This window comes from Pollachius pollachius (genome assembly GCF_949987615.1).
Source record: "Pollachius pollachius genome assembly, chromosome: 7".
Taxonomy (NCBI): domain Eukaryota; kingdom Metazoa; phylum Chordata; class Actinopteri; order Gadiformes; family Gadidae; genus Pollachius; species Pollachius pollachius.
The window spans coordinates 6157154-6183894 of NC_136940.1; the positions used below are offsets into that span (position 1 = coordinate 6157154).

The 26741-nt window shown below is 44.4% G+C and overlaps 1 protein-coding gene across 1 annotated transcript; it reads right to left on the bottom strand.

The window, feature by feature from the left end:
• Window positions 1-489: 489 nt before the first annotated feature.
• LOC307078157 (ankyrin repeat domain-containing protein 13C-like) lies at window positions 490-26485 on the bottom strand. The gene is made up of 13 exons (XM_079739797.1): window positions 25849-26485; window positions 24455-24496; window positions 19681-19785; window positions 15298-15383; window positions 13841-13886; window positions 12219-12285; window positions 10011-10155; window positions 8572-8703; window positions 7526-7687; window positions 3670-3749; window positions 3304-3402; window positions 2978-3078; window positions 490-2687 (listed from the first exon to the last, which is right to left on the bottom strand). Exons 1-13 carry the CDS (start codon window positions 26225-26227, stop codon window positions 2557-2559), a joined length of 1575 nt encoding a protein of 524 aa, XP_079595923.1. The 5' UTR covers window positions 26228-26485; the 3' UTR covers window positions 490-2556.
• Window positions 26486-26741: the final 256 nt, after the last annotated feature.

A 26741-nucleotide genomic window follows, 5' to 3' on the forward strand; every position in this document is an offset into this window, starting at 1 on the left:
AGGCAGAATACTTTGAGTGTACATGACTGAAGCCTGTCAGTCAATCCTCCTCCCGCCTCTTGTTCTTGTCATCTGTAGATTAAGATTGTTTGTGAATTGTTACTATGAACCTTTACCGATACACATTTTACAAGGACTAATAAAACTGGGCAAAAATAAGTTTGTTTGTATATATTTGCAGTTAAATAAGTCTGAATATTTACATGGTTCATAGCGCCATGAGTCATCTTGTTGAATAAAGGTAAAGGCAAAATGAAAATATCAGCACACAGAATCGAATCACTTGTTTAGTCAATAGCACGGACAAATGTATGAAAAGGAGCGTGTATTAAATGTAGGTCAGTGGGTTGAAAGTATATTTACTGTTGCAAAAATTATTGCTAACCAAATACCCTTTGGCTATTTTAAAATAGCCACTTCAACGAAGGCTTCCTTAAAGTAAGTAAAATGAACAAAGCATACAAATAACAGTCCATGGTCAATTTAGATATGTGGATTTTTATTTAAGTTTTTCTTATGAAAATAGTGGCAGGGTTATACAATGCTTGCTGTACATTTGATGTGAAGTCAATCCAAAGGACTAAGCAGTTGGTACCGGGGAATGAAAATAATACTAGGCATGCAGATGCCTTGGGGCCCAATTACTACAAAACTACTGTGCTTATCAGTAGAAGGAAAATTTCACTGGATCGTTTATGGAACGCATCATACCGGCATCTACACTCCCAAGGCCTTAATGGAATAAAATCAACCTTTACTTGGGTTGTTTTCATTTTCAACTGCAAAAAACACTTTCTACTATAAATAAGAGATTGTGCTGCCCGGGAATCTTAGGTTGATCAGGATTAGTGCATGGTGTGGTCTTCTCCACAGCTGTAGCTCATCAGGTTAACTATGGGGCTGTAGGCATGCCAGTGCACATGATTTACATCATGCAATACACCTGTGTTGGCCCCTACTATTACACCTCTGTGACCTCTGTGTAAAAGGCGTATGGAATTGACTGACGGGTAGTGACATTTGCGCCACTACAGTAGCCGGCATAGTATGTTTTAAAACAATAAGGAAAGATGAGAAGAAAATGGTGAAATTAACAAAATATTCATAATGCTGAAAGACGGTTTAGGACTTTTCTTTTTTACAAGCACGAGTCTTTATACAAAGATATCAACAGACCGAAAACATTTGAACCTTAATCTTCACAATTCATAGAACCCATGAAAAAAAACATGAAGAACAAAACAATTTCATAAAACATGCATTTAGACAATGTGTAGGGGAAAAAAAACTGTTGCATTTAGCACTCGAAACACCATTCATTCCCTTATCCTTTTGACATTTCTCTAAAAAAAATAAATACAACCCGCTCGGTTCTTACAATGGCGATACCGTTAACGGCATTGTAGTTTATTCCTTATTTTAACGTTTCTTCAACATTGCTGCAGATGTTTACACTGGAGGTAAATAAGTAGTTATGGAAAGATGGTATAAATTAATGCTGTATCATCTATATACAGAAATCACCTCATTAGACCCATTCAAAGGTTTTGAAAGGACAACATCAGCAACTATCTCAAAATTGTTACGCAAAAAATGTGTTAAATAAATGGTCTTCTAGTTGGGTAGAAAAAAAAAGTTTAGAGTTATGCTAAATTAAATTAACTGTCACAATTAATGCCAGTGAAACAGTAAGAAGATGCTCTTCCAGTACCAAAAAAGTGCAGAAAACCATTGTTTCAAACATAAAAGTCAAATAAAAAGTAGTAACATGATGTTACAGGGCAGACCTTCTAATTCCTAGACTGCCTTTGAGAATTTACCACATACAGACTACATATTGAGTCTCATTGAGAGTTCGGAATGGGCCTTAAAATACAAGTTAACTACTGATGCTCTGCTTTGGTGGATTGCAATTTGACAAACAGCCAACGCATTAGTCCAGAGAGCATCAGTGATTGACATTCAGTCAAAAGCTGACTGTAGGTCATATTGTGCACATGTAAACAATCCTCTGAAGTTCTGAACCATGATTGCTCTTCAGCTAGCACTGAAACTTCAATAGATTTAGGGTTGGACAGATCCTCGTCTGCAGGATAACCTTCGGTTCCCTCGAATGTCAACGGTGACCCTCATTCGGTCTATGTGCTTTTTTTTTTTCAAACATCCCTTTTAAAAACATTGCATACATACTTACAATACATAACGCCTGAATCAAATCTTACTTCCTGACTTATTCCGACAAATAAATAAGTTGTTCATACATTTGTTCAAACCGAAATCCCCTTTTTTTACCTAGTCTCCACCACGGTCAACCAAAGTTGCACGTACTTAAAAAACCAAATCTCTTCTCCCGAGATTCCATTTATATCCTATGCAACGTGGAGGAACGGTGGGAACGCATCCATCAAGTCCCCAGTGTTATCAAAATGTATTCAAACCCCCTTTTCTGCTAGATTTAAAAGCATTGTATTATAAATATGGCGTAGTTTAGGTCTGTCGTTCAGCTGGATTCCTTCCCCCTGTTCTCTACATGTCCCAATGGGGGGGGGGGGAAGGTTAAAGGTCGGGGAAGCGGCTGGGGTCCTCTTTGTACTCGCTGGGGATGGTGAAGATGGACTGCTCGAACTCGTCATAGCGGAACTCCTGAAAGGTGACCGTGGCGGTGATTGTGGGGAACACGGGAATGTCTGCGGAAACCCAAGGGAAGACAGGGGACACGGTGTTACAACTATCAGAAGAACAGCTTTTAACACTCGTGCATCCTCAACATCCTTAAAGACATATTGGCTGTTAGGCCTATATATAGGCATTTAATGGAAAACATCCCTTAACTGCAATAAAGTCACTTTTTTAAGTGCCTCGCAAAAGTTTGGATTGTGCCAAACAATAAAAGCTCGGAGAATGTTAACAACATTCTCAAATGACCAGTTCTTCTCTTCAGCGAGGACAGACGTTGTGTGTGTAACGATGCACATACCCAGTTTGACGGGGAAGCCTGGCGGCAGCTTCATCTGGACAAACTCCCTGAGTTTATTAAAGTGCTTGAAGGGAGCCACTACCTCTAGAACGTTCAATAACCTGTGGAGAGAGAACACACACACACACACACACACACACACACACACACACACAGTGAGTCTCAGAGTAAACACAGCTTATCAAGTCTTCTATTGACATCGGTGTACTGATCTGTTTGTGCCTGGTCAGGTGTGGGGACGGCCTAGTACCAGACTGAAGACCTGGAGTAGGGGGGGTTGAGAGAAGGGCACCTCTCTGAAGGAGGAGGCTCTCTAAAACACTCACGATTCAATGCCCAGCGGGAAGTCTTGACTCATGGCTACTGTGGCTTTGAAGTTCTTCTTGCTCTCTTTGCAGACCTGCTCTCTGCCCAGATGAGGCGCCCTGGAAGGAGGGAGGGAGGGGGTGTGAGGTCGCTCATGTGAACTTCCACAGAGGGCCATTTCGCTGTGGTTCCTTTGTACAACTGCCACTTCAACAAGGGAGTCGGTTGAGTGGCTATCTTGAGATTCAACTGAGGAAACACACATCATGTCTCAAGTATTTTTAATTGAAAAGCATATAATCGAAGACAATGGAAGCACGGCCCAAAGACGCTCTACTGATACAATGCTTTCGATCGATCCTTGATCGTGGACTAGCGGTACTGACCTTCCGTTGTCCGCGCTGATGTACTCCTCCCAGGATATGGTGTTGGGGGCAGGGGGTGTTAGTGACGGTCGCCGCGCAGGCTAAAGGGCAGCGGGGTAAAGTCACGGTCAGAAAACAGATAAGGCTACGACTCCACACTATGGTGTGTTATTAAATCCACATGGGAAAGATACGGTTACTGGCAAGGTCACAGAGCTTGCCAGAATGACACAAAGCACAAAGGCAAACATTGATCGTGTTTGAACTGGACGATCGGGCCCCTGAACTCTCTGAACGTGGGCCAAGTGTCATAATAACCTTTTTTTATCGCTAGTTGCAACAAAGTAACCGTCACAACACAATCCACCACTAGGTGTCTCTAGTGAGCCACTAGTTTCCAAAACATCCTTGAGTCAACTGAAGGTCTACAATGCAATTGCTAGGTAATATTATGTGGACAAAATATATGAATAATGCAGCCATCATGTTCTGCCAAATGAAAACATCAAACACAACCTAATCCTCACCATGACACTCAGATTATTTTGGAAAATCTTTGCAAAAATACATAATCAATACCAACATTAGGTACAATTTGCATGTTTAGAAAACTGACAATACATTTTGTAGACATAAAAATAGACATAACAGCTGACACCAATGCCCCGACAGACAGACAGACAGACAGACAGACAGACAGACAGACAGACAGACAGACAGACAGACAGACAGACAGACAGACAGACAGAGAGAGAGACAGACAGAGAGAGAGACAGAGACAGAGAGAGACACAGAGAGAGACAGCGAGAGAGAGAGACAGAGAGAGAGAGAGAGAGAGAAAGAGAGAGAGAGAGAGACAGAGGGACAAAGAGACAGAGGGACAGAGGGACACAGAGACAGAGGGACAGAGAGAGAGAGAGAGGGACAGAGAGAGAGAGACAGAGAGACAGAGAGAGAGAGAGAGAGAAAGAGACAGAGAGAGAGAAAGAGACAGAGAGAGAGAGAAAGAGAAAGAGACAGAGAGAGAGAGAGACAAAGAGAGACAGAGAGAGACAGAGAGAGACAGAGAGAGACAGAGAGAGAGAGAGGCCTCTGCCGTAAGCCGCCCGTGGCTGCTAATCGCGCTCCACTGTTTTGGTGCTGGGCTGTCTGGGCAATGTGGTTCCAGGGGCCTGTTGTTGTGACTGGGGACAGACAGCACGCACGCGTCCCCCTGGGGACCTCTGCATGCCAGTCCTGCCTGCAGGCACCGTCCCCGACCCCCACCACCGCCACCACCACCAGTCGCTCCACGGCGTCAACAGGGCTTAAACTGTCACCCGTCAACTCAAATAGAGCCAAGCCCCCCGCTGCTAAGCCCTCAGCGTGCCTCCCCCACACCGGCCGGCCTGAACTATTTAGTCCCACCCCCACAACCACCACCACCACCACCACTGGCGCTCCATCATCGGCTGTGGAAAATAAAGCTACGTCACAGGAACTGTCTGTGATCCTGTGGGTTTTACTGTTCAATAATATTTTGACTGGGGGGACGGTGGGGCTGGACTGGGTCACGTGCGTCGCTTCATGGACAACACACACACACACACCGCTATCCAACGCATGGCTTTGTGAAAACTAAAAGGACTGAAGATATCGAATTCAATCTTTCTTTAATTTTACATTTCGTCCTTTCTAACCCTAACCCTGATATTACAGTTCTTCTATTCTAACCCTGATATTACTGTTCTTCAATTCTAACCCTGATATTACTTTTCTGCCTTTCTAACCCTGATATTATTTTTCTTCCTTTCTAACCCTGATATTACTGTTCTTCCTTTCTAACCCTGATATCACTTTTCTTTCTTTCTAACCCTGATATTACTGTTGTCCAATTCTAACCCTGATATAACCCGTCCTCCTTTCTAACCCTGATATTACTGTTCTTCCTTTCTAACCCTGATATTACTGTTCTTCCTTTCTAACCCTGATATTATTTTTCTTCCTTTCTAACCCTGATATTATTTTTCTTCCTTTCTAACCCTCATATTACTGTTCTTCAATTCCAACCCTGATATTACTGTTCTTCCTTTCTAACCCTGATATTACTGTTCTTCCTTTCTAACCCTGATATTACTGTTCTTCCTTTCTAACCCTGATATTATTTTTCTTCCTTTCTAACCCTGATATTACTGTTCTTCCTTTCTAACCCTGATATTACTGTTCTTCCTTTCTAACCCTGATATTATTTTTCTTCCTTTCTAACCCTGATATCACTTTTCTTTCTTTCTAACCCTGATATTACTGTTGTCCAATTCTAACCCTGATATAACCCGTCCTCCTTTCTAACCCTGATATTACTGTTCTTCCTTTCTAACCCTGATATTACTGTTCTTCCTTTCTAACCCTGATATTATTTTTCTTCCTTTCTAACCCTGATATTATTTTTCTTCCTTTCTAACCCTCATATTACTGTTCTTCAATTCTAACCCTGATATTACTGTTCTTCCTTTCTAACCCTGATATTACTGTTCTTCCTTTCTAACCCTGATATTACTGTTCTTCCTTTCTAACCCTGATATTATTTTTCTTCCTTTCTAACCCTGATATTACTGTTCTTCCTTTCTAACCCTGATATTATTTTTCTTCCTTTCTAACCCTGATATCACTTTTCTTTCTTTCTAACCCTGATATTACTGTTCTCCAATTCTAACCCTGATATAACCCGTCCTCCTTTCTAACCCTGATATTACTGTTCTTCCATTCTAACCCTAATATAACTTTTATTCCATTCTAACCCTGATATGACTTTTCTTCCTCTCTAACCCTGACATTACTGTTTCTCCCTTCACACCCTGACCCTGAATTCGCCCCATTAACACAGACAGTGAGGAGCCAGCAGCAGACTACTGTGAAAACATCGGCAGCACAAAATTGCATAGAATGGAGGTGAGGGGGAATGTGAAGGGAACAAACACAAAAACAACAACAACAACCAAAAACACAAACAAAGACACATTTGAAAGGGCACCTATTGAGTGACGCAGGGCTTTCTCTCGGTGGCGCGGCTGGCTTTATGCGCTGTGTTCAGATGAGGGGCTTGCTAAGCACATACTGGAACCTACTGTATTGGAGGGGCCGCGTTTTAAAAGGGCCATGCGCTGAATAACATTCAGCCTTTCTTCCCTTCACGTCGGTCTGCCCACCAGATGGCAATAACGCTTCATCCGTAGTACACAGGTTGGGTGTGTGTGTGTGTGTGTGTGTGTGTGTGTGTGTGTGTGTGTGTGTGTGTGTGTGTGTGTGTGTGTGTGTGTGTGTGTGTGTGAAAGAGTGTTAGTGTGACTGTGAGAGTGAGATAGAGAATGGGGGTCCTCCTCACAAGGAAATAAGTGACAAGGAGGTTCCGGAAGGCGGTAGGTACCGGCCAGGCAAGGTCTCATTCAGTTCCCTATGGGTGCTGCGGTCGGAGAGCCGGTGACGTCGGGGCACTGAGTGTTTAGGACAGGGCTTGGGAGGATTACGGTCCTGTGGGATGTCGGGGTTAAGCTCTGCCACTGAGGGGTCGAGTGGGACCGAGGGAAATGATCAGGGCTTTGCACGAGCGTTTCTCTGCATGTATAAAGTCATTCATCCCTGGCCGTTGTTGTGACTTTAGATATTGATGGTAACGAGCCATGCACATGGCTCGTTACCATGGAGCACGGCAACAAAGATCACAAATAGATACATGATTGAACTTAATCGTGTCTTGGGATACATCCACCTTATTCACCTTGCGGCCATCTTGGTTCCAAGTGCTAGCTACACTGAGTGCCAACCGCTCTAGCGTTTAGGACCAAGATGGCCGCCAGGTGAACAGGGGGCCAATCGGGTCGCTCCGTCGACTCGGACTCACCTCAAAGTTCTGCTCGATCAGGTTCCCGCCCTTGCTCAGGCTCTCCATGATGGCCTTGTTCCTCAGGATGTCCTCCTCGCTCAGGTGCTCCCGCCGCTTCCGGGACTCCAGCACCAGGCCGTTGACGAAGTAGAAGGCCGCCAGGAAGTTCCCCACGCGCTCCTGCCCGGAGAGAGAGGGACGAGGAGAGGAGAGGCGGTCCAGCCGAGTGAGCCCAAATCGCCAGATTTTTAATATTTATTCATTTTTAAGATTCATTTTAGTATTTCTGTGCTTTATTATAGAGAGAGATAGAGAGGAAGGTATGGGAGATAGAGGGGAGGGCATGCAGCAAAGGACCACGGTCACTGCGGTAAGGTAATAGGCCTTAATGGTACACACTCTACCCGGTCAGCCACCGAGACGCCCCCGGGATTTTCTTTTTTAACAGTCAAAGGGAGACGGGCCAGATGGCGATGGAAGAGGGCAGTGGCGGTGCATCACATCTACAGGGCCGCTCGCCAACCACTGTTTTGTGGAGGCTGTGTGATGAGAGTCCGGCTGCTTTTACAGTGTTTCACTGAGTTTATGTTTTTTTTTATTTTTATCTTAAGCTCACAGGCTGTGGGCTGTCGGGTTGTATGGATTTGCATGAGAAAAAACGGTGTATACATTTTTGTCCCCCTCGGGAAAGTAATAAGCAAGAGGAAATGAAATTCGATGGGGGGCTTGCTGGCATTTTGCATGGGGGGGGGGGGGGGGGGGGGTTACAGAAAAGAAAGTGATCCGTGAACCGTCCAGGAGCCAAATGTACTTAGGCCAAAACAAAGCCTGGGATAATCACTGGCTGTGACAGAGACAAATAAACAAAAACCTATTCATTTTCCCATTGGGACTCAAGAGTTTGTTTATGGGGCATTTGATTATTGGCTTTGATTTGTTGCGAGTATAAACTCATCTATTAAACGTTTTAGTCATACACAGGAGGATGTGTTGGAATTCGCCCCCCACCCCCCCGGGGAACAAACTGCGGGTGAGATTTGGGACACCATGGAGGAATAACCCACCGTCTTGTCCTCCCTGAAGAGCCAGCCGCTCTGGGCCCTGGAGAAGGTGATGGACTTGGTGGAGAGCGTGGCCGAGTACACATCACTGCTCATGAGGATGTCTACCTCTTCTTCGGTCTCCATCTCAGACTCCTGAAGGGAGAGGAACACACACGGCTCAGTCCACAGCCTGGGGGGGGGGGGCCCACAAACACATAGACCCCAAAAATACACTGGACTTTAAACATACACTGGGACCACAAAAGAACACGGGACTGCGAAAAAATGTATGCGAATGTAATGGGGAAAATGATATTTGATTGTCACTGCCCGTTGTTGGTATGTGCCTTTTTCTGGACCCCCTTCGTTGTTTGTGCATTAAAGGCTCAAACCTGTTTCCTGACGCCCTAGGAAACGTCGAGGAGAAAGGGTTCCAACTGATATGGCACGGCTACGTCCCCCCCTTTATGACGTACATGACAAGCTCATTGATAGTTTAGTACCATCTGGTTAACCAATACTGTAGTTTTATTGGGGAGCATGAGCTGCTCTCAGCCCCCTGCGACCTGTCTGCCACCGTATAAGAAGTCCTCGCTTTTGCTTGGATCTCGATTGGACTTCTCCTTGCGGAGTCCTTCCCGTCTGAGGCCTCTTTACGAAGACACATTCTGGTGTCAACCGGTCCCTCTGACAGCGTGGCAGGTCAACCGGACGGGTTGGGCTAACTGCTGCTTATCTGCGACACAGCCAGCTGGTGCCGTGTACACACTGACCGGCAGGTCCCTGGCCCATGGGTACAGTTCCCAGACCAGCTTCTCCTCTTCCCTCCGGCCCCATCCCTTTGTGCTCACATCTCCTGGCCGTACCTGGGGGTAGAGCGTGCTTTGTGAACCTGGAAGTGTCTCAGTGGGGAAGGTATCAGGGGATACCGAGGGTTTGTAGGGACTAGGCCAGGACAGTCTAGGCTCGTACGCCCTCGCACAAGTCGATGACCAAGTTAATGGTCACTCTGGCATTTCGTCCCGGTAGAGGAGGGTTTCACCTGATGCACATTCCAGGCCACCTTGTTGATGCTAAATCCCCGTTATAAGAATAACAACAACAACAACAACTTGTTGCTCGGTTAAAATACAACCTATGGTCAAAAAAACTACCAAGGGGGAGGGATTAAAAGGTGACATATTATAACACCAGGTGTGAGTGTTACTAGCCGTTACAAGCCGTTTTGAAAATCTGCTCTTCTGACATCACAAGTGGGCGTGTCCACCTAGATGTGTGCTCGACGATCCAGCACACATCTAGGTGAACACGCCCACCTGTGACGTCAGAAGAGGCAGATTTTCAAGACGGCTTGTAACGGCTAATCCCACTCACTCCTGGTGGTGTAACACGGGACCTTTAATTGGATTCTGAGGGGCCTACAGATAAGGTGACCGGCATCCTCCTGCGGTGGGGCGTACCTCGTGGTGTATCCGCTGGTAGACCTTCAGCTCATTGTCCAGCACCACGAAGGACTCGGAGGGAATGGCGTCGCCGTTGAAGATGAAGCTCAGGTCCCCGCGCTGGCACTTCATGTCCGAGAAGTCGATCAGAGTGGTGTCCAGTCTGCGCGCGCACACACACACACACACACACACACACACACGTTAGAATATAGACAGACAAAGAATGGAACAAGTACTCTTAACAGAAGCAATTCAATCTGAACAAAAGTAGGGGAGAAAGAAATAAGCAACGAGTTAATCTGCAACCTTCGGAGATTGATCGCAGTTGCTAGGCAACGTGGAAGCATAACGACTGGTGTACGTCTTCTCACAGAAGCGAGAGTATCGTACGAGATTCCGCATTCCGGTTTGAAACCTTCAAAGCAGAGCGTTGCGTCAAACAAGATCTGGGATCTCAGTGAACGGATCCAGAGGCACACTGCGTGCGTGTGTGCGTGCGTGTGTGCAAGTGCGATGTCATTTGAAAGTTGATTTTCCCCCCATTGGTTTACTTGATTATTAGTCAAGTGGTTGTGAGTGAAACGCACCACTGGCAGTTCTGCTTTCCGTTGCCGTGCAACCTGTGTTCCAGTTAAACCGGTTTGCTTCCCTTTTGAAACCAACAGCTTCATGGCGGTGATCCATGCTGAAGGTATACGTTCAACTCACTCACACAATCTATTCAGCCCTTGGATTTGATAGGCCTGTGACAGGTTGTGAAGACTATAAGCCGCCCCCTGTCTCCCCCTATCTCCCCTTGTCCCCGCTGAGTGTGTAGCCTGATTTATGAGATAGCGCTATAAATTAAGGCAGATGCCGGTATCTTAAGGCAGAAGCCGTCAGGTGGTGATAGCTCACGTTTTGTCGAGACACTCTCTCCCAAGTCAATATAACCATGGGAATAGGGCTAGGCCGCTGGGTTATCACAAGGACTTTTACACAATGTAAATTAATAACAAGTCCTGCTTATGAATTCAAAACACCACTCTCAACAGACTGAGTGTCATTACATGGAATATGGCTTCAGACGGACGCGTCAAACTTCATATATTGATCATTTTAAAAAAGGCATATCTTCATAAACAAGACTACAATTTAGTTTGAATGGCAATAAGCATTGCTCATTTGCATAGCTTAGTAACATAACCACAAGAGCACTTTTGTATCAATGTATGATGACGGATAAGCTGGACATCTAAAAGTAAATAAAACCAAAACAAATATAATCACTTTGGGTTCCTGACTCTACCTTACGTGAGCATCGTCCATTATTCAGGACATATTACAGAAGGAGAGTTCATTAAACTTACTAAATCGCACAAATCGATGGATTCATCAATAGTGACAACGTTTGGTCACAGCCCCAGTAGAGGCCAAGTTAACGTCAAACCGGGCCAAGTTAACGTCACCAAAGCTTGGCTCATTCCCAAGTCCCCCTCTGTGACAAGGGGCAGGGGGAGGGCTATTCAACACAACGGTATCTTTACCCAGAGAGTAGACAGTGCACCAGGCTAGTATGCACCTGAGACCAAAGTCGTTACAGAACCCTACAGGGGCCCATGTTCTGTGATGTACTATGTACACAACAAGAAGTTACTCTCAAGTGTGTGCCGCTAGTTAGGACCAAACTACTGTAGTAACAGAACACCAAGGGCGGACCTGTTAACACTCGGGCTGCGACTTCATCATCAGTGACGTTTCTTTGCATAAATCAATGATGAATCAGAATCATAACACTTTATTGATCCCCGGGGGGAAATTGTTTCGTTCCAGGTGCTCCGTACAAATAAAAATTACAAGCATAGAAGATAAGATTCTGAATAGAAAATTAAAATAAAAGTGTATTTTATTATTATGATTGATAAGATACAAGATTGAATCTTGGTATGTTGGTTTTATTTGTTGGTTTATATCTTCAATTTGTCCTCACACCTCTTGAGTTTATCTTCTAATTCATATAATGACCCTGATTAGCTTGTCTGGTGTGGATTCTAACAACGGATGATTCTGAATTCATTGACAATCAAACCAAGCCTAAATGAGTTATGTATTAATACTGCGTTGATACCCATTTCCACCCAGTTTCCGTGTGACTGATGAGCACAGGCAGACAGACACACACACACACAGCCATTTGGACTGACGGACAGAGATACTGACGGAGACAGAGACGGACAGACTTGCCTGATGTTGATGCCCTGTTTGTAGATCTTGCATGCGTCTGAAGGAAGAATCCTTGATAGCAAAGGCACTGCAACGTGGGATGAAGACGCATGAAAATACAGCAGAGAAACAGCCCATGTTGTTGGGTCACACTCACAATCCTGGTACGGGAGAATTTTATATCTACAACAAACCACACGGAAGAACAATATGTATTAGGTTGTGGTGAAAATAATAAACTATAATTCCGAAAGGAAAACTCCCATCTGAGCCTTTAATTTCCCTAGGTACTTCACCAACGCTACGTACGTCATTGTATACTTCGATTTTTGCGTCTAATCACTGCTTCGCGACGATGTAGAAAACCACCCAAACACGGTTATCATGTCTGTTCAGACATGAACAACACCCATGTTAAGACAATAGTAGTCGTGATGATCCACTAGAGCGGTACAAGGCGAATCCCCTAAAAGCAATACACCGCCCACCACCGCTCAACAGACACCAAGCCTGGCTCAGTGCCACGCCTCGCTGTGTTTTTACAACAATGGATCCACCCGCCCATTTACAGTCAACACTTCCCATTCATCCTTCTCTATGCATTCTCAGGGCCCCCCTGCCGCGCGCACGCATTGGCAAATACCCGTCTATGCAAAGTCATGGTTCATATTCTACAAATCGGATTAAGGAAGAAATGTATTAAATGTTTCTGAAAAAAAATGGCGGAAAAAAATTGCAAATGTCATACTTGCTCCGATCAAATCTCAGGACATCTGATGACGTCACACACCTTCCCCCCCCCCATGGCCTAATAACTAGCCTGCGGTCAATATACTTGAATCGTTTCCTACATGCCGTCTTTACAAGCACAGCTTTGTGCAATATTTACACTGTTCCCGATCCCTGGTAGCGGTGTGCATCCAGTACACAAACTACACGAGGGGTGTAAATAATTCACAAGCGATGTGTTGACACAGCCCTCCAGTCCGGGCGTACTTAATGATGACCCGAGACCCCTACGCAGCGAAAGCAAGGCTGCCGAGTCAGAGGAGGCTAATTGTGGTTATTGCTTTGTGCATTCAAATGTCTTGCCTGTGTTATATCGTTACCTTTCATTTCTGTCTGCACTGGTAATCTGTTTGTTTTCTTTGTTGATTACGGAGCAATTTAGATCATAGGGTTTATCTGAATTACCCGGTCCAGGGCCTACCTACATCATGGTTATGGCCCAACCTCGACTATGGTTACACGTCCATTTTGAAGAAGCCCTTGGCGGTCTGTATTTGTGCTCCCTGAAGGAGTTTTTTTAATTATGTTTAATGCTTTACCAACTCGGGAAAGCAATATGTGTGATTTACTGCTAATTAGTAGCCACCAGGGGGCGTGTGTTTCAGCATATCAAACCCAGGATTAACAACACTTTAATTCCACTGCGCCTCACAGTTTCTCCCCACTGTTACTGGCATGTGCTATTATTGAACCACACCCACACATCAAAATAGAGGCGATAAAATCAAAAATACATGCTATGAAACAAAAATAGGCCTATTCCAATGTATGTTCAGGTATTGTTAACCAAATGTTTGACTAGTATTTTCCAGACAATGGTCAACAGACAGCATTACAGGGAGAAGCCAACTCACCCCAGCTCTGGAAGTCCCAGTGAAGCTCCAAGTAGAAGTCTCCCAGCTGAGAAAGAACAAGGATAGGATCATTGGCTGAAGAGCACAAAACCGACCCAGAAAACAAAGTAGATAGATTCAGCTTCAACCCTAAAACACAGGGAAAAACTGACTCCCTGGAATAGAACCCAGCTGGCCTTTTCTGTGAGGCCCTCTAGGTCTTATATTGTGGCTAGCATAGGGTTTTGGGCCCAGACAGCCTAACGTTGGCTTTAAACAATGTTATCTGGAAAGACAAAAAACCACCGTGACTTAATGGTTTCCATCCTAGCCTGGAGACATAGACATAAAATACAGGAAATGTCATGTTATTTTTTAGAACAGTTTCTGTGGATTGCTTTTTCAGGGATTTTCCCAAATTACCATTCGGTTTTCAAACAACTGTTTTTTCGGGTTATTTTTATATTGCACAAGCAGGTTCCAAAACAAGAACGGTTGGACTGCCCGCCCTTTTATTTCCCAATGGGTGGATGCCCGGGAAGAGGACGGCCATTGTTTCACTGTAGATTCCTTATGGATGAAAATGACTAGGACATGACGGGACATGACTAGGGCGTTTGACTCCCTGGTGGAAGGGTTTTGGCTCATTTATCCACACAGGGACATAGAAGTGGATGTGCTTTCCCAAAGGGATCTCACCACGAAGCGCTGGCTCACTGAGGTGATTTAGAATAAGCTTTGGACATGGATATGGGGAAAGTCAATGATAAGTTTGTGGTTATGACAATAAGTCGTCAGAGGCTGTGTTTGTGTGTGTGTGTGTATGTGCATGTGCGCGTCAGATGGCCGAGAGCAAGAAGGAGAAATGTGGTCTGCAAAACAGATGGATCCTTGAACTTGAGCCGACAGATCAGATGTGCCTTTATTGTTTTAGCAACATCCGTCTGGATGTCAAGACTGCAGCATAGCCAGAGCCTAGCCATCACCACGACGCATGCAGAGTTAGTGGTTGTGACAAAGGGCCAGGATAGGCTGGCTAGGGTGTTCTGACCTCATTGCCCTAACCCCTAACCTGCTCGTCACTACAAGTCGCTCTGGAAGCACTTGGTCTATGGCAGCTAAACTGGAAACAACCCATTCCCAGTGTAGCTCAAGATGTACTTTTATCCCGAAAGAAAAGTGAAGGACAGAAACAGACAAAGAAGGTGAAATCTAAATAAATGATGCATACACCGAGTCCCTGCTCAACAAATGGCACGGCTGAGAGTGGTCTCCTTCTCATTGTAACTCTCGCCTTTAATGTTGAGTTTACATTCGGAGGCAATGTCGCCATGGCAATGGTACACAGACCTCTAAACATTAGCGAGCAAGCGGAAGAGAGGGAGAGTGAAGCAGAGGAGTGTGTGTGTGTGTGTGTGTGTGTGTGTGTGTGTGTGTGTGTGTGAGTGTGGAAGTGTGTGAGTGTGTGAGTAGTGCACCTCTTTCAGGGCCGTCAGCAGTTTGGGCCTCTTGTCCTCCACCGTCTCTCTGGACTGCTGCTTCAGTTTCCGCAGCAGCGCCGTGACTGATGGAGGGGGGGGAGAGAGTGAGAGAGTGTGCAGAGAGTGTTGCCATTCACTCATCATTGATTTGAGCTGCTCCAGAAAGATCCAAAAGGACACGCGTTTACATTGAGGTCCCATTTAGCGGGGGACAGAAAGCCTGCAGCTGGATAGGATGTGTTGTACAACAACAAGACACTTTACAGGCCTGGGAGACGCTCCCAGTGGCCATGGCTACTATGAACACGTATGGAAGAAGGGGGCCTCACTGTTTAAATAAGGTAAAGCAAAGGGAAGGCATACAGAGACAAAATAAAGAGGCCGAGACCGTTTGCCTACACACACATAGTAAAATAACAGAGAGAGTTAATGTGTGTGTCACATTTCTTACATAGTAAAAGCAAAACAATATATAAGATAGCAAAGCAATCATTACAAGCCAACGAATTTCATAAAACAGTAAAAAAAAAAACGTAAGGATATGTCTGAAAGGTGTTACAAATGATTCACTTCTAAGCAAGCAATTGGCCAGACTTCTGAGAGTGTGCACATGGAAAGCCGTGTACAAACACACACACACACACACACACATTCTCCATCCACATGCACTCAGGGACCTCAGGTGTAGACCTCATGGTGCTTACAGTGAACTAGGCCAAATGGAAACACGTCCTATTTACTAAGATGTGGAAGTGCGCGCACAGCACTTCAAGCTATGAGCACCGATTGTTGGCACCTAAAAATCACTTAACCGATCTTACGGTAATCAAAATAAGAATCAATCAATAATCTGTAGATTGATTAAATAATGTGTTTAATTTGCTCTGGCATGCACCTGGGCCCAGTTCAGACAGATTTCCAGCCGACCTGACCAGTCAGCCAATCACAACTGTTTATCTGATGTATAGGGCGGGTTAAATGCGATGACTGACTAGAGGAGCGTCCTATGGGAGCGCCGTTGAGGCATCATCCTAAAGAACCAACATAGCTTTCACTCGTTGCTCTGATTGGTTTAGGTCCATCCAATTGCGTCCGGGGGCATTTTGGTCTGCGCCCTTTGAAATCATAAATGAACTGAGAGGTTTGAGACCAACATGCATTTGCAAAATGGTTCCGGCGAGTTCAGGCTAGGTGCCTGCAGTCTATCCTCCAATCTCCCTGACCACACACTCCATTTTCCCCACTCCAAACCACAACCGGCATTCAACAGAATAGCAGATGTGCAAATTCACTCCTAAACGGATTACGGAACTCGTTGTTCTTGCAGTAATAAGGTGGCTGCTTCTAGTAATAGTCCCTTCCCCTGTTTGTACACTAATGGACGGAGATAAGGCGGGCGGGAAATCATTTACAGGTCAGGCGCTGGGAGTCACCAGACAACTGCTACCGGTCAGTTCCCATATAACCCAAAGGAAGAAAATCTGTATGAATCAGTAGAATCTGTAACTCTCTGTAGGTACGGACCCTAGAGTTTACATTTTAAAAGGCTTTTATGCTTTAAAAGCTATAGCCGAGGATAAGTTAATAGATATCTAACGGAATGATCCAAGGGTCATATTAATAAAAAGATAACCCCACACTGATCTGTCGTTGGGTTACCAGATCTGATTTATTTATCAGGCAAGGGAAAGAAAATCTCAACAAAAAAAATCTCAATGACGCTTATTTCAGCTTTTTTTATGCAAGGACAAACTTGATCAAAGTGTTCCAAAAATACAACTTTTGCTCCATAGCCAGAGGGTAGATAATCTAGATATCTTGTAAAACTGTGCCTAACATCTGGATGAAGGTCACATGGTTGCTTTGAGGTCATGATATGATGAGAAAATAATGACTTATTCAGGCACACTTTGTCAATCACTCTCAAGTCAGGCCAATGTTACACCGGCTGTGTTGCACTAACCAAATCTAGAAATCTGCTACATGATGGATTTTGAACAAAAAAGGTTGAAAGTTGCTCAATTGAAAATATAATCCATTAGTGTCAATTCATAATTTGTCAAATGTAGAGCACACAATAGTGACACCCTGAAGAAGATCAGTGATATACTATATACAATACTTATTACACAAAAACAAGGCCCTTATGGCCTTGAAAACCGGCTCATTGGGTCCATCAATCCTCTCTCCAAGCAAATCAGAAAATTAGGCAAATAGTTCTGTTCCTGAATAGAGCGCATGAAATCTTTAATATGTAAGCTGCAGTTTTTGCATATTTGCAATATGGTAATCTGCAAAATACCAAGTACACACTTTCAGAGCAGTGGACACAACACAGGCAGGAACATGTGCTTATTTTTCCAAACTTCAACATATTTTACAATGACAGTAATAACACACCCACAAGAAACAGATGCTGCTACTTAAAAAACAGCTAGCATGGCGCTATAGCCGCAACAGTTTTTTGCGAAGAAAGAAAGCACATTTCCTTCTGATCCTGACCTATAAGTTAATGTAAAAATGCAGAGTCCACACACACACACACACACACACACACACACACACACACACACACACACACACACACACACACACACACACACACACACACACACACACACACACACACACCTTGGCTAAACCTATAAAGCACTCCACACTTATAAATATTGCTGAATGGGGAAAACAGTCACAATTTAGCTCCCTCCGTTCATGGCAGTCAGGGAAGTCTTTAAAAGGTCATGTCGAGTCCATTCGTTTATTGACTGAATGCAACGTCACACGGGTGTCACATATTATGCTAACCAGTCACTGCGGACTCAGATGACACCTGGCAACACTGTGCCAAACAAACCATTACGAAACGGTAAATCCCATGGATAGACTTTGTCAACGTGGGAAATTGAGAATGAACATTTGATCAAATGGGACCTTCAAAACGTTACACATCAGAACATTTTACTTCCGAGTGAAGAGACGTTTCAAGGGAATGGCCATCGTTATTGTCAACAGGACCCTGAGAGCACCAGCTTGGTTTCAGTGGGTCAGTGTCAGTACAGCTATGCGGTTAATTTAACAGTCAGGCAGGAATCCAAATAAGTCTTCAGTCTTTGGAGGGGTGGGAAATAGGCACAAGAGGGGCATCATTCAAAGAACATTGAATGAATTGCTTTTCAACAGTACACAAAAGCCCCAATGCGCGGAGGAATGCCAGCCCACAGACTTCCACCAACGTGGAGAAGCGAAGGGAGGCTTGCTTCACACGGAAGCATTGGAATGAAGATGAATCAATAGCATCATTAGCCTCGAGGTAATTTCGGGTACAGCAGTCCCACTGTGTTACAGCAGAACTTCTGAGAGACTTCAGAGAGAAGCTGCAAGGGGCAGAGTTGTGCTTTGTTTTCCCGTGTCGTTGCAGAGATATTCGACCAAAGAAAACTACTTTGCACGGATGGATGAAGCTTCCAGAAGGGGATTGGGATAATTGTATTCATACAGTGGCCCGTCCGCACAGTGTTGATTTGAAACCTTTAGACACACTTTATACAGTTTAAAAGGGCTTATGTCATGCCACCAGGTGTGTGTCTGATTAGTTGGTTTCAAGCCGTTTGAAAATCATTCCTTCCCTGTGCCATAGTGACTTCACAAGTGGGCGTGTCCACAGATATATGAAGGATAGATGTTTTTGCTACCGAAGAACATTTGCTACCGTCCACTTGGTAGGGTGGTAGACTGGTCTATCCAGCATACATCTAGGTGGACATGCCCACTTGTGATGCCACTATGGCACACTGAAGGAATTATTTAACGGTTTGTACCAGCTAATCACACCCTAACCTGATGGCATGACATGAGCCCTTTAAGCACTTACAGATCCCCACCTCAAGAAAGATGAGTGTTTGACACAAATATGGAGAGTCAGAGAGTGAAACGCCGCTTCAACCAGAATTCAACTGGTCTTCCATCAGACTTTAGATATTAATCTGAAGTCTGATTTGTGAGACTACATTAACATTGACATTTAGGGCATTTTGCAGACGCTCTTATCAGAAGTGACTAGCAATAAGTTCATTTGTCAGAAGAAAGAGAAACAACAATATAACGCTGTCGGTACCGGAAGGATGTTGATAGAACGAGTGCCAAGCATTTACAATTGCTACCAACTCTCCCAGAGTAGCCCCGAAGCAAAACAAGATACCGTCAAAAGATTAAAATATAGCCTTAAAACGTTCACCCACGCACTTTATAAAAGTAATCAGTGGCCCAATTAGACCCAGCGTTTACGAAGCTAGACTGTGCGTGGGGCTTCATGGCCTTGTGGCCTCCGGGTGGTGGTGGTGGTGGTGGTAATGTTGACGGACCAGTGTCACAGGTGCTTACTCATTTGTCGATCTCCGTAGCTAATGGCCTCGGCGAGGGGACTCCACCCCTGAGCATTCTTCACCTTCACTGGTGCATTGTGGGCCAGCAGCAAATGGGCACACTCTAAAAGAAAAGGAAGACAAAGGAAAGCAGAGGACCGGACGTGAGAACGGTTCACCGTTGTAGCACTGCGGTGTTAAGATACAAGTTTGGGAAAAAAGAGAAATTGACAGGTCATCAAACACTTATCTGACAATTACAATTGTAATTGTCCACACATAATTGTGATTTGTGTGTCCACAATTGTAATTGTGGACACATTCAAGATCTGAATGTCAATCTGCTGCCTGCGTGTCTAGGCACGCAGGCAGCAGATTCACATTCAGATCTTGGACATTCAGACCCTGGATAAAAATATAAAAAAACAATAAGGAAACCAATTCTTTATCGCAGCAGTCTGCAATGTTCCCGCCTCGGTGGAAGCTGTAATAATGCATTAAAACTTTTCTGTTTCCATAAAACAAAGCGAGTGTTGGTATACTCTTGGACCCATTTCATAAGTGGCGAAAGGCCAACTTAGATTTCACAGTCTATCTCAAGGTAAGCTAAACCCAAACAAAGCCTATGATACTGATTTTTAACATCATTGGTATAAAGTTGAAATTATGGGTTTTTTTTATAAACACATTGTTGCCATGAACACATTAACAACAACATAGTATCACCTTCCTTAACAGAGTAACGTGCATGTGCCACACAAGTCCACAATAGCCTTTTATGCTTTGACTCATCTGTTTTCAGGCAGCTTGTAGGTTAAGTGTCATGATTGCCCAAGTACCGCAAGACTTTCCAGGACATGATCGATAAAGACTCACAAGGCACCTTCTCTCCGTTCCGAGCACAATCTCGTAAAGGGTGGAGTGAAATTAATCAGAGCCAGTTATTTATGCTCAGCAGTCAACATTGTAGTGACTCATTCAAGACAAAAGGTGGTTTCAAAAGAAAGCTCACAAGTTGATGCAGGCTTGTGGTTCTGTACATGTACTAAAAATACCTGACATACCCTGAGTGAGTCAATCAGGGGTTCGGGCCAAGAAAAGTTTGTTATAGTGAGTCACGCCTATGAATTGTCTAAACAAAGCTAAGGCTAAAAGTTAGCTCAGGCTGATTGCTACAGGCTGTATCAGTCAGACACAAGTGATGCAAATACCAAGAAGAATATAAACATAGAAATGACCATTACTCAATAGGATGATCGGTCCTTGTTATGTTAAGTCAATGACACCTCTTGCAATCTTATTTAAACGTAGTCAGGTAGAAACATTCCATCATACACAAAGCCCAGTCTACAATTGGCCCCCTTTTGCATGTGCGTGCGTGTGCATGTGTCCACTATTGGCCCAAATGTTGACCGATGTTGGTCGTAGAGCACTGCTGAATGTTATCAGCAGGCTCACCCCTTCGGACCAAACATCTCATAGACAGTCTCCCTCCGCCAGTGATGAAGGGCAGACCTTTGTTAAACATAGGCACGCTCGTGTGAAACAAAAAAGGTGGCCCCGGCGCCACACTCCACGAATAAGACCAAAGCGATCATATCACGGCCTGCATTAGTCTGCAGCCGTGGCGCTGGGCCAGGATTAGTGTCGGCTGGTGGCAGAGGTTTCCGTTGGAAAACAGGACTTTGCCTGAGTGCACAAGAGCATCCGTGGCTGATGCAAGGCTTTACTCTGGGAGGAAGAAAAAAAACAACCATTTAAATAACCACTGACCCAGATAAAAGCCAACTGGACGGTGATTGTGACATAATAATGACACAATTTAGCAGATACATATTGCGTAACTAGTAGAGAGACAGAGACCATGGAACTTCATGGACATAAGCCCGCTACCGACCCCTAAATCCAAGCATGGTCACCAGTAAAGGAATGAATGCAGTTTTCCTGCTCTGGTGCGTTTTGTGTGCAGGGGCAGGCTTATGTGGACGAGCAAGAACATTCCTCTTATTTTCCTGACTACTGCATTTCCAGTGTGCCGAAGTTGCCGATATATATCCCCTGGCTGTAAGGAACTTCTCTTTCCATGGCGACTGGATTTGAAGATGGAAAGAGAGAGTGAGCGGTGCATGGGAGCTGCAGATTGTTGTTACTTCAAGTCGCCCCTTAAGAACATCATTAGCCTCATTGGGAACAGTTAAAAACACAACGCCAGTGAGCTGGACTATTCCCGTAGTCCCATATCATCATGGCTCCTGTTCACCATCAACTAAATAACAAACTGTGTGAAAGGGTGACATTAAGGCTACCTTGTGCTTATATGCAATGTCTATACCCATTAATTATATAGGCTATAATCTTGATATTGTGACGCCGTTTCTTTGAAATGTGCAAGGGCTATCAAGTCAATATCATCCCAGGTACATGTGTGCTATTATTATTACTTGTATTTATTAATTTCTCATTTAGCAGATGCTTTAATCTGAATTCAGACACAGGTTATTTTGGAGCAGGTTCGGTCATCTTACTGGTGGATCAAACCCGAAACCTTTTAGGTTGTTTACCTGCTATGCTATCCAGCCCGCTGTACTAGTCTAATCTATTTGAGATAAATGAAAAAGTCCTCTGGACGGACCACATATTACAGTGTCCCGCCACTCAAGCTGCTCTTTTTAGTGCTGACCTGATTAAAACAAATTTTGGTAGAGCTGCCTCTTGGCCGGGCAGATGTGCGTACACACACACACACACACACACACACACACACACACACACACACACACACACACACACACACACACACACACACACACACACACACACACACACACACACACACACACACACACACACACAGCCTTTCTAAAAATAAAGTAAAAGATTCAGACTACTAGAGATTTAACTAGTATAGTCGCATGAAAAGCACAGATAGCAAAACAGAACCAGATCTCATGGAAAAACGTTCAAGGCACTTTTGCAGCGTGGAAACTAGAAATGGAATCAGGCCTTCTGTGAGACACTAACCCTGCCCTTTGGCGGCCCTGTCGCTGACGGCGGCGCCAAAATGTGTCCAAAAATACAGAGTGCTTCTTCACTGGCAAATCTTCTTGGCAAATTTGCTGTCCAAGACACTTCACTCGTTTGCCAGTGGAAAGCATGTCCCTAATTCAGAGCTTCTGCAAAGAAACAGCGACCATGCCAGCGACAATGGCCGCCTGCTCATCGATGGAGACTCGTCCAATCCATCACAATTTGCCTCTGCACATTCAGTAGACACAAAGGCAAACCGGAGGAAACAGACAAGGACACGTTGCACTCAAAGACACACACACACACACACACACACACACACACACACACACACACGTCATCCTCCGGGGCTGCCACGCCCCGATGCATGACCTCACCCAGTAGCTCTCAGCATGTGCGGCTGCATGCATCCCCAGTGGACGGGTACCCGATAGCACCGAGGGCTAGGCCACACTCATTAGCGCAATCAATCCCACGGTGTTCAGCCTGTGCTGGCCGCCTTCACCGGGGCTAACAGCTGTGCTAGCAGGCGAGGACAGAGCCCATTGTAAAATAATCTGATTTAGCGCATGAGAGGACATGCAGGGCTAAAACCGACAAAAGAAAAAGAGAGCAAGAGCATAAGCAGAATAAGAAGAAGAAATGGTTACCCCTCTGACTCAGGGGAACCCCTGAATTTTAAAAGGTTAAGGGAGACATTCATTTCTCAATAGCATATTTCAACAAAGGCCTGCCAGTGAAATTAAATATAGGCAATGACTCACAAAGGGCCGCTGCATTAATATTTTACGTGTGCTTTCATTCAAGCCTGTGAAACATCCTTTTAAAACAGAATTGCAGGCTGACGGGTTGTGCCAAGTTCTTTAGGAAAGTGGAATGACAAATGCATATTGCTCCACAAGACTGTATATTACTCTGTGGTCAGATATGCAAGTTAAGCTGAATGCATTAAATATTTACTGCACTATATTATGCTCATACTGAACGCATCTCTAAAAACTTTTTTTTTTTTTTTATTTACTGGGCAGATGATCGTAACTGAAGGCTTACTCTTGAGGAAAGATTATTACTTAAAGCCATCAGGGCCAAGAGCAATAGTCATGTTATCTCCACCAATCTACAGTTCTGACATGGATCAGTTGATAGAAAGAAAAACCCATGAAACATACAGAGAGCGAGAGCGTACCGATGTTCCGATTCTAATCAGGTAGAGAGATCTCCAACACCCAACTCAAAGGACGCTATGTGTGAGCGTAGTGTCCTTTGGGGTTTCAGTTCAGGTTTCAGTGTTTACTCAACAGTCTGCTAATGCTAGGGCAGAACAATGTCGAAGAGGAAACACAGGGACTAATAAGGAACACCTGATGTGTATTGAAGACAAGACAAACTGAAAATAACAACATTATTACAATTACAATTAGGGCATTTAGCAGATGCTTTTATCCAAAGCGACTTACATTGGTTAATACACACATTGACACACCGACGGCAACCATGCAGGGCGACAGTCAGCTCGTCAGGAGCATTTAGGGTTAAGTGTGCTGCTCAGGGACACATCAACACTCAACTAGTGTTGAGTGTTACACCCTACAAGACAGCTGCTCTACCTCCTGAGCTAAGCCGACCCCATTAATACAGAAACGCAAAGAATAGGTTGAAATTACCAGTACACGCAGGCACACATAAGATGACAGACGCACAGAAAATAAGATGCATAATAGAACAAACGTAGAGATAAGCAACTGATGTTGCTCAAAATGACGCACCTTTGTTTCCCATCATGACAGCAAGATGCAACGGTGTGTTTCCTGACAAGAGAGGGAGAGAGAGAGAGTTGGGTCAAAAACATGTGCATTTGACAATTTCGAACAATAATAGCGTTAGTCAGTAAACCCGTTAAGCTTAAATGAATTTAAAATAGGATTGTTGAATTTTAAAATAGGAATGTTATTTTTTTTATATTGTAGACACAGCATTTCTGTGTATGTGCGTTTTATAAATATACTAGACAAAGCGTTTGTGTGTTTCTGTGTGTGTGTGTGTCTGTACTGAAATTCAGAGCCTAAAATGTTATTGACATGATTGGCTACACCCCCAAGTTGGCAAACTGCAGTGCAGGCATGCAGTGTGGGTGGAGGTAAGGGAGGTACTCGCATACAACTTGATTTGGAAACGGTGAATGGAGCAGGTTTAATACACTATAGAAACAAGGTGAAAGTACTATTACATTACATTCAAGGTGTGTGTGTGTGTGTGTGTGTGTGTGTGTGTGTGTGTGTGTGTGTGTGTGTGTGTGTGTGTGTGTGTGTGTGTGTGTGTGTGTGTGTGTGTGTGTAGGATTACTCTGGATGTGGAGAAATCCACACATCAAGTCCCTAAAGACTCTACTATGCTAAGGAAGCTATGCAGTGGTAGAGAAGGAGCAAGGATCTGTTGAAATAGCATGCTGTACCTCTGTAGGTATTGACCCCTTCAAAACCACACCTGTCTGTCTGTCTGTTTACTTCTCATTACAGGAACTTGCCACACAATGGACCCCTTTAGGCCAGAGAGCATGGTGTGAGTTGGTGGTGACACTTCTTGGTTATTAATCGGTTGCTATGATGTGTTTGTTGTATTTTTGTAAGGTATGGGTACATTGTGCAATGTTCCCTTCACCATCCATGAGAAATGCACACCAACCTGCTCCTTCCAATGTCCAGGCTTTGTATTACAATGCATGTCACTTTTCATAATCGTGTTAATGGCCACTAAATGACTAATTGGTATAAACACCTGAACTTCAGGTGTATAAGACTTGACCATAAGACTGAGGTTCAATGTGATGCAAGAGATGTTAACCCAGTCACTAGGCCTATACACTAGTATTGTTTACGTAGGAAAATCAACTTCACAGCAATGACAAAACAGCGGTCGGCGGTTTGAAAAATGTGACAGAATGGCCTGGGGCATGTAGAGTTTAGAGCCGGAAAATACGATGCAAGGTGTTGGCCATGGCAGGGAGTTGCCTCGCCTACCTCCATCTGCTCAGTATTGGCCTACAGGGCGTATGATGGTCTCTTTAAGTAGCTTTAATAAGGCTAAATGTTACAATACTATAACCATTAGCATTTGAGAGCAACCTCAGCCTCAGCATAATGAGATCAACAGTTGAACTTACCATGGACATCTTTCTGAGCTATATTTTGCGTACGAATTAGGGAGGATAGGCGTCGGACATCTCCCTTAAAAACACATTCGTGCACTGGAAAGTCCTCACCACCGGCTCGTATGATAGGGTTCCTGTTGTTGTCGTCCACAACATCCCCCGTAGTTGGTAGTGTGTTGGCATTTATCTGCGATTGCTGATTGTGGTGTTGCTGTGTGGATGGCGATTTGACCAACTTGTGATTGCTGAAGATTTTACTTGCTCTGCTTTTGCTGCTGGTTCTAGTCGAGGTAAACGTCCCAGTGGCTGCCTCCTCGTCCGGTTCGAGTAAGTCCCCCTCCTTGCTCGGTTTGTGGTCCTTGCGAAGGGAGCGGATCTTCTCTCCGGTCATTTTCTAAACAATTGACTGACAGGCAGAGGGTGTCGTGGTCGGAGATGACCCTCCGGACGGAAAAAAGACGCAATTCGCTGGCAAGAATGCCAGTGGTACTTTCCACAAGCACTCTGAATTGCACAACATGAAAACAACGATTCTGCTCCAAATAGACAATGACAACAATGAGGGCAAACAAGTTAACCGGGCGTTTCTTTTGAACACAAACACCGCCTGGTTCCTGCTCTTCTCCAAACTGTCGGTAGCTGTACAACATAAGCGGCTCCCGCATCATTTGACTCGTACGGAAGAACAAACCTCCGTCTTCCGCAGGCAGCATCGCGAGAGTTGACAGAAGCGAAGATTGGTAACTTATCATAACGCGAATGCGTGACATCAATAAATACTTAATCTAGTCTACAGTGACTCACTGAAAGGCTTTCGCATTTGTAGATAAAAAAAAACCGTTTATTTTGTAATATTTGATTAATTGATTTTGTGTTAATAAAATATGATTCAAAGTTCATCATTT

Bases quoted from the DNA above. Each gene is read 5' to 3' on its own strand.
- LOC307078157 (XM_079739797.1), bottom strand. From the start codon at position 26,227: ATGACCGGAGAGAAGATCCGCTCCCTTCGCAAGGACCACAAACCGAGC. The intron at 12,286-13,840 runs GTGAGTTGGCTT...CCCACGTTGCAG, and splicing joins CTGGGACTTCCAGAGCTGGG to TGCCTTTGCTATCAAGGATT. The intron at 8,704-10,010 runs GTACGCCCCACC...CTCTCCCTTCAG, and splicing joins ACCAGCGGATACACCACGAG to GAGTCTGAGATGGAGACCGA.